General features: G+C 40.6%; 1 protein-coding gene across 4 annotated transcripts; it reads left to right on the forward strand.

The window, feature by feature from the left end:
• Window positions 1–412: 412 nt before the first annotated feature.
• On the forward strand, window positions 413–12176 carry UPP1 (uridine phosphorylase 1). Of its 4 annotated transcripts, XM_035318462.1 has the most exons (9): window positions 489–618; window positions 721–749; window positions 2525–2589; window positions 5223–5340; window positions 5835–5993; window positions 7027–7141; window positions 7664–7873; window positions 9324–9470; window positions 10908–12176. In XM_035318462.1, exons 1-9 carry the CDS (start codon window positions 531–533, stop codon window positions 11045–11047), a joined length of 1071 nt encoding a protein of 356 aa, XP_035174353.1. In that variant the 5' UTR covers window positions 489–530; the 3' UTR covers window positions 11048–12176. The 4 variants fall into 4 exon arrangements, with proteins under 4 accessions (XP_035174355.1, XP_035174353.1, XP_035174354.1 ...); XM_035318464.1 differs by lacking the exons at window positions 489–618; window positions 721–749 and adding an exon at window positions 413–480; XM_035318463.1 differs by lacking the exons at window positions 489–618; window positions 721–749 and adding an exon at window positions 2082–2141.
• The last annotated feature ends 335 nt before the right edge of the window (window positions 12177–12511 follow it).

The following is a 12511-nucleotide window of genomic DNA, read 5'->3' on the forward strand; positions in this document are numbered from 1 at the left end:
TTGAATCAGTTGTGCTGTACTAAGCGTATCTTCTACTGAAGAACTCCTATTTGGCCTGCGTCTCTCTTTGTAGATTACACATAAAGTCAAACCTCCGATTTTTAAGACGGGTGTATGAAAGTGTTAGCTTATTTTCAGTCTCTCTTTCTATGTTCCTTATGACTTGCTTCGAACGTGCGGGATTGCAGCTCTGCCGATAGCTTTTATTTTAAGTGTTACATCATTATCACTAGGTGGTGCAATGGCCAGCTGACTCAGGTTCTGCTTCCACGGAAATGTTTCAAAACCACACAGCGGGCTTCGCTTTGACACCGGACTTCCACCCGGGGTTTTACGCGCCTGGTAGGCGGTGGGCAGCAGGTTGAGGAGAGGAACGCCCGCAGGGATCGCTGCTGTGAGGCGAAGTCCCAGCGGCGAGCAGCAGCAGCACCCGGCTGCCTCCCTCCCTTCCTCGTCGGCACTCCTCACCAAGGCGCTGAGGTACTTGGCAGAAGAGAGACAGCCCTTCTCGCCGAGAAGGAAGGGTATGAATGGATAAGGAAGGCAATAAAGCGCCGCTCACCGCGGCCCCCCGCCTCACACCTGTGAGGGCGCCTCCCGCCATGAGGGGCCGTTGGGGTCCCTCATCGTCGCCCCGAGCCGGCGCTCGGGGAGTTAACGGCGGCGGGGCGGCGCCTGGGGCCGGGGCCGGCGGGAGGCGGCTCGGCAGCGGCCGGGGGGGCCGCAGGGCTCGGCGCGGTTCCCGGCAGGTGAGAGCCGCCGGGCCGTGGCTGGGAGGGGAGGGAGGGAGGGAGGCGGGCGGCCATTTCAGGCAGCCCCCGGTCCCCGCAGGAGGTCGGCGGGAGGCGCCCCGAGCCGCCTGTAGCGCCGGGGGACGGCGGGACAGGGGGACGGACGGGCAGGGGGACAGCTGTCGGGGCGTGTGGCGGTCCTTCGGAACCCAACGGGAGATCCGCCTTGGAGATGCTGCTCGTTCGGGTTCTCCTGAAAACAAACAAACAAACAAACAAACTAAACAAAATACTGGCGGCTGCGTGGCCTTAAAACATCTGCCAGAGGATTCACGTGGATGTTGAGTTAGGCCTCGCCCTATCTCAGGCTGGACGTTGCCATCAGCCCCTGAGCATCAGCGGGACGTTGGTATCAGCCGCAGCTTTGGGCACGGCACACGCAGCTTCTCTATGCGTTTCGGCACCGTGGTTTCCCCGGGGTGGCACAGCCCAAGAGAAGCTCTGTGCCTCTCCCACAGCACGCGCAGCACTTTGCTGCACCGCCACAGCGGTACCCCACACCGGCCGACACCTGCCGCACAGCCCCAAGGACGCACAGCTGTTTCTAAACGTGTTTTTTACGCTTTGCCTCCTTCTGCACAGAGTCTGATACACACTCAGTGCGTCTAGGAAATGCAAAGTTTAACTTCATTCAATAAAAATCATTTTAGATGAAGAAAATAATCATCCTTTCCAAATTCAAATATATTTCCTTTATTCAGTGGCTTTTAACCTGCCATCCTCATCTCATCTATTTTTTATTTTGTTGTTCTTCAGTTCTTTCAAAATTCACCTGTTTGTAATCCTGTTGCAAAACTGGTTGCTTTCTGTTTCCTTATAATGTCATCCCTGGGTCTTTAAGAGCTGAGAACCTGTCTCTGGTAGCTACGTGCTGTCAGGCTCCTTGTAAGGGAGGGTAGAGCAAAACTTTGTGATTCAAGACTTCCTGTAAGGGCATTTCCAGAAAGAACCAACTTCTGCACGTAGCCTTAGTCACTTCTGAAAATAAAAACAAATGAATCATCCTGTAATTATGTCTGTCGTCGTATTGGTACCAAAGCCCCAGCGATATATTTGTCTATTCAAATGTAAAGGAGAATGCAGAAGGAAGTTTTATTTTATTTATTTTTAATAGGTTAGGGTAATGGATTAGGAAAAAAAAAAAGATACTTAAGATGGATGATGGACTAGAGTGCTGGACCTCCTGGGACTCATATTTGGTTTGGTCTTCTTCACCCTGAGGCTGGGTCAGATAGAAATGCTCTTATGATCAGTAGGAGGAGTTTGACAAAGAGAATATGATGAGTAAGATGTTTCCTGGAACTCAGGTTTCAGTTAGAGATGAGCTCTGGAAACCTTCTGGAGGCAGAGGTAAAAGGGGACTAAATCTAGTTCAGCCATCGCTGACCATGAGGGAGGTATAGAAGGAGGAGGACTGCCGACTTAGCTTTGAGGCTTGCCTCTCTCTGGCCCATAAGCCAGGTGTTGCTTACGCTAGAGAGCAGAAGTTGTGGGGATTATGTTAGGAGGTGGTTAGTTTTGGTGTCAGTACTTTGGAAATGGTGGTGCTCAGACGTAGGAGTGGCAGATGCTCGTTTTGCTAGAGGTAGAGAAGCTGTAGCGTGGCTGGATTGTTTTTTGGTTTTAATGTTTATGACAGTGTCATTTCTGTAGAAGGTTTCTATCACTGTTATTGACGCTAGCTTGATAGTTGGGACTATTCTGATGCATTTTTTTTTTAAATGTAATTCTAGGTCGAAGCATACATGGCTCCTGGGATCTCAAATGAGAAGAAATCTGAAGATGAACGGTCTTCAAAGTAAGATTCAGATATTTATTATCTTGTCCAAGTTCACGCTTGCCTTCTTCCTCAAACTGTAAAATTCATTACACAGGCATTTAAGATAAAGTATATGGCACAAATATTGATTATAACATCAAGTATCTACACAGAGGATTTTTCTGGATACCCTTTTTCATTTATCATGGCAGTGAATTTTTCCTAGCATAGGTGATGCTTTTATTATTTTTAACACGTTGAAATGTTAACTTTGTTTACTGCCTATAGCTAGACCTACCTGCTTGAAGAGTTTGAACAAAAATTTCAGTGTTTGTCTCATCCTTACTTTCAACTTCTTTTAGTAAAATCATATGCACATGTTTAGTCTGCAGATATTCATGTTCTGTTTAAACCCCCAGTAGTTACAGGTGAATTACAGCCCAAGATTTTTATCAGGCAAACTTTGCCTCTACTGTAAATCCTGGGCATCAGTCCCATGTACAGATAGTAATATGCTTACTTTTATTGCTCGTTTTACCCCAGGGTCCAAGTCTGCAATTAGATTTGGATGGACAGATAACAAGTGCAAGTTAGTAACAGTGTGTAACTGCGGTGAGACCGTGAGTTGAAGAGCGTTGCTGGTTGGATATGAGATGAAAAAGGTAAAATATAGACACAGCTGAGGAAGGAAACTCTGTTTAGGCCAGGCGTGAAGACAGCAGTGTTGGCACATACCACTTGACTTTCACAGTACTTTTAATAGAGGCCTCTCCCTTTTCCAGTTTATTTCCTGGAGAGAAGCTTTTGTTGCTGATATTCTCATAAAGAAGGATTTTTTTTTTGCTCGTCTGAGAACAAGTTGTAAAGTAATTTCAAGTCATATCCTATTTGTACGTAAAAGCCATTTCAGTAAACACCATCACAGGCAGCTATTTCATCTGCATTAGTGACCCATTAGGTATGGGAGGAGAGTCTCACAAAGCCTAACAAACAGGAATTATTCAGAGAGGGCAGCCTGGGAATTCTGCTCATGTGAGCTGGCAATCTCCTGGGCTGTCTGCTCCTTGCTGAAGCGCAGTAACCTACTCTTTATTTCTCCCAGAGTTTATAACTTTCTTGAAGAAGAGGATGAGCTGGGTGGAAGGAGAGGAGAGGAACCACCCACTTTGTTAGGCTGCTCTTTTGTTTGCTGAAGGCAGTAGTTGGTGGTGGGCAGAGACAAACAGGGTGGATAAGGATGTATTGCGTTGGCTGTAATGGCTGCTGCTGAGTAGTTAGTGAGGTTAGAGAGTTTCAAGAACAGAAATTATTTAACTTTGGGATTTTAACTATTTTCTTTGCTTTTTGAGGAACAATTCAGTGAACTCGATATGGGTAGTTAGGAGAGTTTAGACTTCTGAAGGTAACCAGTATGTCCTGCACAGGATTGGTACATAAAGACATAGGACCTACAGGAAAGCACAGCCAGCCCTTCTGAGAAGAATTAGAAGACAGACACGATAACCTAAGACATCTAAAATAACACTAACGCCTATGTTTAGTCTCCAGAGTAGTTCCTGCAAAGTCATTCTTTTTGCATAATCTCCAGGCAAACTCTTTCGTTTGTCTCCTCTGACAAAGCAGTCTGAATTTGCTGAGCCGTGCTGTGACTGCAGTGAGCGTTCATTAAGCTATTAAGTCATCTTCTTGTGTCTGGAAGATACTTAGTTCTTGATTTCATCTCTCAAAAACTGCTTTGAAGTATTGGCTAGTATTTGTTTTAGCTTGTTATTATTGACTAGTCTTTCCTACTTGTTTCCACTGAACTTGAAACATCAAGCACAGAAGGAAGATATTTTATGAATCATTTAGCTTGCTTAGTCCACTACCAAATTTTCCATGAAGGCAATTCCCACATGCTAAATAGTTCATTTTTCCCTCAGTGCTTTGGCATTTCCTGATTCTTCAAAAAGATTTTTTTTTAAGGTGTATCATTTAGAAGAAACAACTTAAAAGGAAGTGAATTCTTCTTACATTTTCCTCTCTTTCCCTTTTTCTTGCACTATTTTTCTCTTACATGTTTTTTCTTTGCTTCAGATTCCCATTTGCTTCTTTCCTGTCCTATTTCCGCTCCTCTGTACTTTTGCTACTCATTTCAGGATGTCGATTCTTTCCTCCTGGCTGGATGACAGAGCTACAGTGAGCCAAACTGCCAGATATTCTCTTTGGGCCTATCTATAAAGCCCAAAACTTCCCACCCTTCTCAAGTGGCTAGGAGGATCACTCAAAACACAAAGGTCCGAGTTTGCTTTTCAACTTTGTTGTAGACTGCCGATGTGGTAAGGTGGGTTATATTCCCTGGTCCTATTCCCATTGGAATTATGGCTCACCATAATGCCATGTACTGGTTTACAGCTTTAATATTGTTCAAGGTAAAGGTTGCACTGTTGTAAATGCTTCCTGCTGTCTAAACTTTTCTTCAGCTATTGCATCCTGTGCAATGTTCAATATCAGATGTGATTCGTTATGCAAAGAAGGTGTTATGAAATTTAGGATTTCCCTAATGCGTGATAGGAGGGTGCAGACATGCTTAGGTTCCTAACTTTTACTGTTTGGATTTGCAAAATTAGGATCTATTCACTGTAGGTTGTTGTAGATATTCTGTATGTTTCACAATGCTGCTGTCCTGACAGAGGGAATGCTATCCATCTTTGCAACCCTCACCTGGAGAAAATGAAAGAAGACATCCTGTACCATTTTGCTCTTGGGACTGGTACCCATGATTTTCCTGCATTGTTCGGAGATGTAAAGGTAAGAAGCTGCATTTCATTCAGCAAGCCTAAGGCTTTTCTGCAGAAGGTAGAATACAGCTGTCTTCAGACTAAGATTAAGCAAGGCAGCATATCACCAATTGAGGAAGGAATAGAAAGGGGATAAGACTTGCAGGTTTTTGCTACTATCAGTATCAATTGGGGATAATAGTTTCTGACTGTCTCTTTTCATATAGAGAAAAGACAAATGCTGTAGTCACTATTCAGGTAGAATTCCTTTTGGAGGCTTTGAAGTCAATATCTGTATTTTACTAGTTTAAACAGGATGAAGCCTTTGGATGGTGTATGGAAATATATATATATTCATAATTTTTCTTAATGGCCTTTTAGAATAATTATGAGAAAGAAGAACCACATCTGTGAATAGCTTTGTGTTAACTTAAGGTGTTTGCATGCTTATGTTTATCTTTGGATGTTCTTTGATAACCTGAATCATACAAGTGATTTTGTTTTGCTGAATTCCATCCACGCCAGTTTGTATGTGTTGGAGGAAGTCCTTCACGGATGAAAGCTTTTATTGCCTACATAGCTGAAGAACTGGGACTTGGGAGCCAAGGTGGTGACTATCCTAACATCTGTGCAGGAACTGACCGTTATGCAATGTACAAAGTGGGACCTGTTTTGTCAGTCAGTGTAAGTGACCATTCAAAACACAAAATTGGAATGTAAAAGTGTTCAGATACCTCACATACATCAGGTACTGGCCACAGTTCAGTGATGCGGTTCAAAGTAAAACATATGAATGAATATTTCTTTTAAACACTTAACAGATTCAGGTTTTTAAGGGTTTTCAGCCATGTTCAAAATATTCCCATTGGCTAATTAAGAATTCCTTTTTAGCCCTTTCTTGTAAAAGGGCAGGTCTCCAGAACCCTAATTTCTTTCTCATCTCCTTTTCCCTCTGCATACCCCTGAGGTGTTGCAGGGACTGCCTTATAAATGTTTTGAGCAGACTGACTGTTGTCTTATTCCTACTCTTTGTCCCGAATAATGGAAAAAAAAATATCACTTGATGTATGTGGGGCATTGGAAAAAAAATGGCTGTATCGCATTCAGATCTAAATACCTACAGTGGCATTTTCAAATGTACTCCCATAGCTTAAGAGTAGCATTCCATGGGACTTGTGCTGCCAACTCATTTTAAAACTCGTATCTTTATTTGTAGACAAATTACACGCTCGAATTGCAACAACATAACTAGTATCGCTCTGCACACTTCCTTTTGACATTATCATGCATGTTGAGATGGACTTATATTTGCTGAACTTTGTGACTAAATAGCAACAGCTGTGTTTTGAAAACCTTTAGCTTATCTAGTCACTATTATTTCTGGTTGGTAAAAAATCAGAGTGGGTTTTTTCTTGTGTTTAAGAAAAGTTCTGTATTGAAGTATGTTTGAAAATTTAGGAAAGGACACTGATTGTAATTTTGAGAATGTAAATAGGTTGTGATTCAGGATTCTCCATAGTCTGCAAATTCAGTGTGAGTCCTTCTATTTACTGTTCAAAGCTCTTCAGTAGGCCCATAGGTTAGGGTTTTTGCCAGAGTGAGTTCAGAGACATTTGGAAGAAAGCATCAAGAGGGAGATATTGTCTAACTCCTTCTTCTATATATATTTGGTATTGTCTATGTGAATGTCGAACATGAATTTCTGCTTTCATTTCAGCACGGTATGGGCATTCCTTCTATTTCAATCATGTTGCACGAGCTGATCAAACTGTTGTATCATGCCAAGTGTTCCAACATAACCCTTATTCGCATTGGCACCTCGGGTGGAATAGGTATTTCCCCTCTTGATTTCTTTTTTTTCTTCAAACCAAGGAATGTCTGTAGGGGAGTAGAGTGTCTCTGTGAAAGTAAGCGATTGATGGTAAAAACGGTTGTCTGCAGGAGACTGAATACATTTAACCATTTATCTTTTATTTCCTGTTCCTAATTGTCCTTCCATATGAAACAATGAATCATTTTGCTTCTATACTTTTGCAAGAAAAGGTAGTATCAGCTTCTCTGGATAGACAAAATGCACAGAAGAGATCTGACAGTGAGAAGGACATTCCTGCCCTGTATGAAATAAGAGATAAGAAAGAGTATGTGAGGAAAAAGTCAAAATTTTATCATTCAAAAACATTTGCAATAATAAACTGAAGCAGTTAGGCATGCACAAAGAAAAACTCTTGGTGAATTCAGGGGCAAAACTGCCACCTCCAAAAGAAGCAAGATAGGGTTAAGCTGTGTGTTTTCATGTCTGTAGAAACTAAGCATTAACTACATTACACAGCTGTATCTGTTCCTTTTTACTGCAGGACTGGAGCCAGGCTCAGTGGTTATCACTAGGCAGTCTGTAGATGCCACCTTCAAACCTCAGTTTGAACAGGTTGTTCTGGGAAAAACCATAATTCGCAGCACAAATCTAGATGAAGAGCTAGCTAAAGAGCTGATGCAGTGCAGTAAAGAAATAAATGAATTCAACACCGTCATTGGAAACACTATGTGCACTTTGGATTTCTATGAAGGTAAGGTTGGCAACAGGCCAACAGCAGTATATTGGTAAGCAGCAACAGAACCTTACCGATCTGTATTTTAACATTAAGATTCTGGTCCAATGAAAAAAACACAGTCCCACTCTTTGAGCTGTCTTGTCAACTATAATTAACCTATGTTTTAATATACTTAAAATAAAGCACGGTGCTTGGCAATTTGCTGTATCAAACTTTTAATTTTGTGGGGAATTATTCTGCCTACCTCAAACAGGTCCTCTGAAATGCTTGTAGTCCGCTATACACTTCTCATGTGCTTGTCAGTTAGGTATGTCTGTCACAAAATTTCTGTAATTTACTGAGGCATCCAAGAGTACAAGAGGAGTCACTTGTATCTGTTTTGTTTTGTTTCCCAACTGGTTCAATATCTAAAGTTTTTTGTTTTGTTTTGTTTTGTTTTGTTTTTCCCTAAAAGAAATGTCGAAACTTGTTTCCTATGCACAGCTGAAGACAATATTTAGCTGAGTTGTGTCAGTGCTGCTACACAAGAGAGGCAAACCTCCAAGGCTTACTTTGGATTAGCATGTAGACATTCAGTTGCTTTTCTTGTCTCCCAGATCTGTTAATAAATATGTTCCAAATCTTGCGAGAACGGACTGCAGACTGCACCTGATACTGCTTTCTCTAGCAGTTACTGGCTATGTGACGTGACTAAGGGTGCAATGTGCAGGGGAACACACGCTGTTGCTAGTCTACAAGATGGGTCGGAAGCAGACAATGTCAGTTTGTGTATCTCTTCAGACACAAATTACAGGGCCAAGCAACACTTAAAAAAAAGTGTCAGGAATGTTTTTGATGCAGAAGCAAGAACTGAAAAAAAGCTCAGGGACGTAAATTTAGGAATGCACCTCCTGAAAACAAAAAGATACTGAGTAAATCACTGTGTCATTTAACTATACTGTATGTAAGGTGCTAACATTTTATCTGTAGGCATTAGTCTTAATTTGAATGAACTAATTTTCTCAAAGAATGGTGTTAGTATTCACTATTTAGCTTAAGAGACTCCTCACCTCTTACCTTTTTTAGGTACTATCAGAAAGGCATTTTGAGGCCTGGCAATTTTTCTAGGCAATGATTAAACATGCCAGAAAAAAAATGCAGTATTTCTTTACAGCTTAAAGGACATGTAGTTTGTTGCAGAGTTCTGACACATGTCCCAGGTGGGAGAAAGTAATTGTTACATTTTCCTGAATTTGAGAGTTTAAGATGGAGAAGACCAATTAAGTTATCGTGAGTCATATTATAAAAAATGCAAGTAATACATAGAAACTCTAGAAATAGCTACGAATCACTTTGTCTTATCTCTCTTGCACGTGAAAAAAAATAGTAGTAGTAAATAGTAGTAAAACCTGGTCACTGTATAGGGGAAACTGAACTTGTTCTGTGATGTCCTCAATCTGAAAATTTCTACAATATGGCTTTGCAGGACAGGGCAGGTTGGACGGTGCAATCTGCTTGTACAATGAAGAAGAGAAACTGCAATATTTGAAAGCGGCTTATGATTCTGGTGTCAGAAACATTGAGATGGAATCTTCTGTCTTTGCTGCAATGTGCAATCTGAGTGGTGTCAGAGGTAAGCTAACCTGAATTTGCTTTATTTAAGCTAGAGGATTTTTTCTGCAGTGCTGGCACTTCCTGGCAAAAACTGTGAATGTGGCTTTAATAGACCTTCTGCATGAAACATCTCTGGTTATAGTTCTGTTACTGTAACTGCTTGATTTGTGTCATATGTATTCAAAAATTATGCAAACTGCTTCTCATATTTCTTGTATAGTTTAAGTCTGGTCATTTGTTATTCCAGCCCTCGGCAAGCACATAAATCATAAAAGTACCTAATTACCCTATAGGACTCATTTGTTTTATTCATTTAGTTCTTGAAGTTTGCTGGAAGCGACTGGTTAATTTAATCAAGCAGCTGATTCTCATATAAGTACAATTTTAATCACTTTCTATACATTCCTATCAAATTGAAAACTGATGTATTTTGTGCAGACTTAGTTGTAATTCTTAAACAGTTAAAGATCTTTGGAAGCATCATGAATAAACCATTCCTAGTTATAAAATGAGACTTTAATATTTTTCACAAGCTAATTTTCAGTATATTTTAGTGAAAAAAACACCAATTAAAATGATGCAATGCAGCATCTACCCATTTACCATGTTAATTGTAGTTTCTCACTTTCCTTGGCAGAGAATCTGCTAATTCAAAACATCTATCTTTCTCAAACTTCCTTAGGCACCAGGAGGAGGAAATTAACAAACACAAGGAAAAAGGCCAACACTTGTATTGAACACCTTCTGTTCTAACTGACATGAGAGTGATTAAAAATCTAGCCCATGGTATCAGTAAGCCATTAGGTAGCATGCTCCTTTTTGCTGTCTCAACTTTGTAGGTCTGCAATGTGTGTTACTGTTTGTGCTCTGCAAACTGTCACCAGCAGAAGCCCAGGTACAGAAGAACAGTGGTAGAAATCAGCTAGAGTGAAGGGAGAGATTTGGTGCTCTGATTATCAAAAAGTAGCAGGTTAGCCTGAGATGATCCACAAGATCCTCATGTATTTTCCAGGCTCCCATGAAAGCTGAAGCAGCTTATCTGCTGGCTCCTGGGTTTACAGTGCAGGAATTCGAGTTAGGGGTAAGGTAGGTGACAGTGGGCGGCAATTGTCTGCTCGAACACAGTTCTCTGGTCAGTTGCTACCAGTCAAGCCCTGGATAGTTACGAAATATAATTCCTATCCAGAAAAACATGAATCGTGATATAATAATGAGTATCTGGAGATGCCTAAGAGCTCTTGCAGTTGTCTTAAACTATTTGTAACTTTTTTTTTTTTTTTAATGTCATCCATAGCATGCTAGTCCTGCAGTGTTTTATGGTACTGTACACTGTTTTCTAGGGTTTGTTTCCTATCACATGTTCTCATCTCATAGCTGTTTGTTCAAATGTTTATCATTTTGGACTGTTGAAGTGCCAGAATGTCATTCCTAACTAATACTGTCTTTTCATTTCTAGCTGCTGTAGTGTGTGTCACTCTTCTGAATCGTCTTGAAGGGGATCAGATTAGCAGCTCACATGATGTACTTGTGGAATACCAGCAGAGACCGCAGAAATTAGTGGGATATTTCATTAAGAAAAGTCTTGGGAAAGTATGAAATGACCATCTTCGGTTTTTAGAAGCAGAAGGCTTTGACACAGCAGAAGTTATAGTCACAACTTCTGTGCATTAAAGGTCTTTTGCCTCAGAATAGCTTACAGCATTCTGTGTGTCCGTGGAAGTTAATCACTTATGTCAGTGTGCTTTGGAAGCTGAATGGACTTCACTTAAGATTAATTTAGTTTTGTGTTGCTGGGATTTAAGACTCGCTTTTCTCTGAATTGGAAAGTGGATCTGTTGTGAAGGACAAGCTTGCTATAATGTATGAAAAAGCTTTATTTATCCCTGCTGCTGAAGAAAAACTAAGAAAATCAAACGTTTCTTGCAAAGTACTTGCAAACCACCAAATTAAAATTAACTTAAGAATGCTAATCTTTTCACATTGTATTTTAAATATATATAATTGCCTTTGTTGCTTTACTTTGTAAAGAAAACTTAGAGTGAATGCAGTTTATTTTTTCCAGACTTTGACAAATAAACAGTGTTATTTTCATATATTAAAATTTCATGAAATTGCAAAGTGTGAGACTAAATTTCCTCAGCATTAAGGACTTGACGCTTAGCTGTTGAACATCTGTTCTTCCAGGATCCTGAATTAACCCAATAAGTTCATTCATGTCTCATTTTAACTGTGCCATTGAATCAGCATCCGGGAAACACACTAGTAATTTTACATTGAAGAGCTTGAAATCTTTTGCTGAATCATGGCTCCTGCTGACTGAAGAGGAATCAAAGGCATTCAGGAGATGCACAGCATCTTCACAGGACTGTATAGTTCATATTCTTCCTCACATTTTTTTCCTTTTTGGATTGTTTTTTATCTCCACACCTTCAGGATGTGGCACTCACTCTTGCAATGGTTTCCAGGTCTTCAGAAAAAAGGGAGAATACCTATTGACTGTATGTGCCACCAAAACCATTTCTGCAAGGTTTTCTGCACTCATTGGCCTAATGCCTCTTTTTATTCTTATTTTTAAATCATGGTTGTTGCTGCTTTGTGGTTAGAGTATAAATATGTGGTCAACTAAAGAAAAATGTGTTTATCTCTCTGCTGCAATGGCTAGTACAGTTGTAGTAGTAATCATTGGTTAAAAGACTGAATAAACTCTCAGAAGAGCTGTCCCTGATCCAGCTAATGTAGATTTTCTTTTTGATGACAGTAGTCTGCAATGCTCTCTTAACAAGCATGAGAGTTAGATCTGAGAGGGAGTGATGTGGTAGTAGGCACCGACTTCACCAAGAAGCAACAGAAACTGGAAGAATTTGATGAAGGCATTAAAAAGGGAAGGGATGGCTCTTGTGGTTGGGAAACTGCTAACGAGGACTAATTTTAAATTTGATAACTTTTAAACTGGGGAACATTGTGGAGGTGGATAGTGGAAAAGATAGTTTTTTTTTTTTTTATTATTATTATTTTTTATTCAAACATGGTTTAAATTCCTGTCATTTACTTTAGTCTTCT

Source organism: Oxyura jamaicensis, chromosome 2 (genome assembly GCF_011077185.1).
Source record: "Oxyura jamaicensis isolate SHBP4307 breed ruddy duck chromosome 2, BPBGC_Ojam_1.0, whole genome shotgun sequence".
In the NCBI taxonomy this organism is placed as follows: Eukaryota; Metazoa; Chordata; class Aves; order Anseriformes; family Anatidae; genus Oxyura; species Oxyura jamaicensis.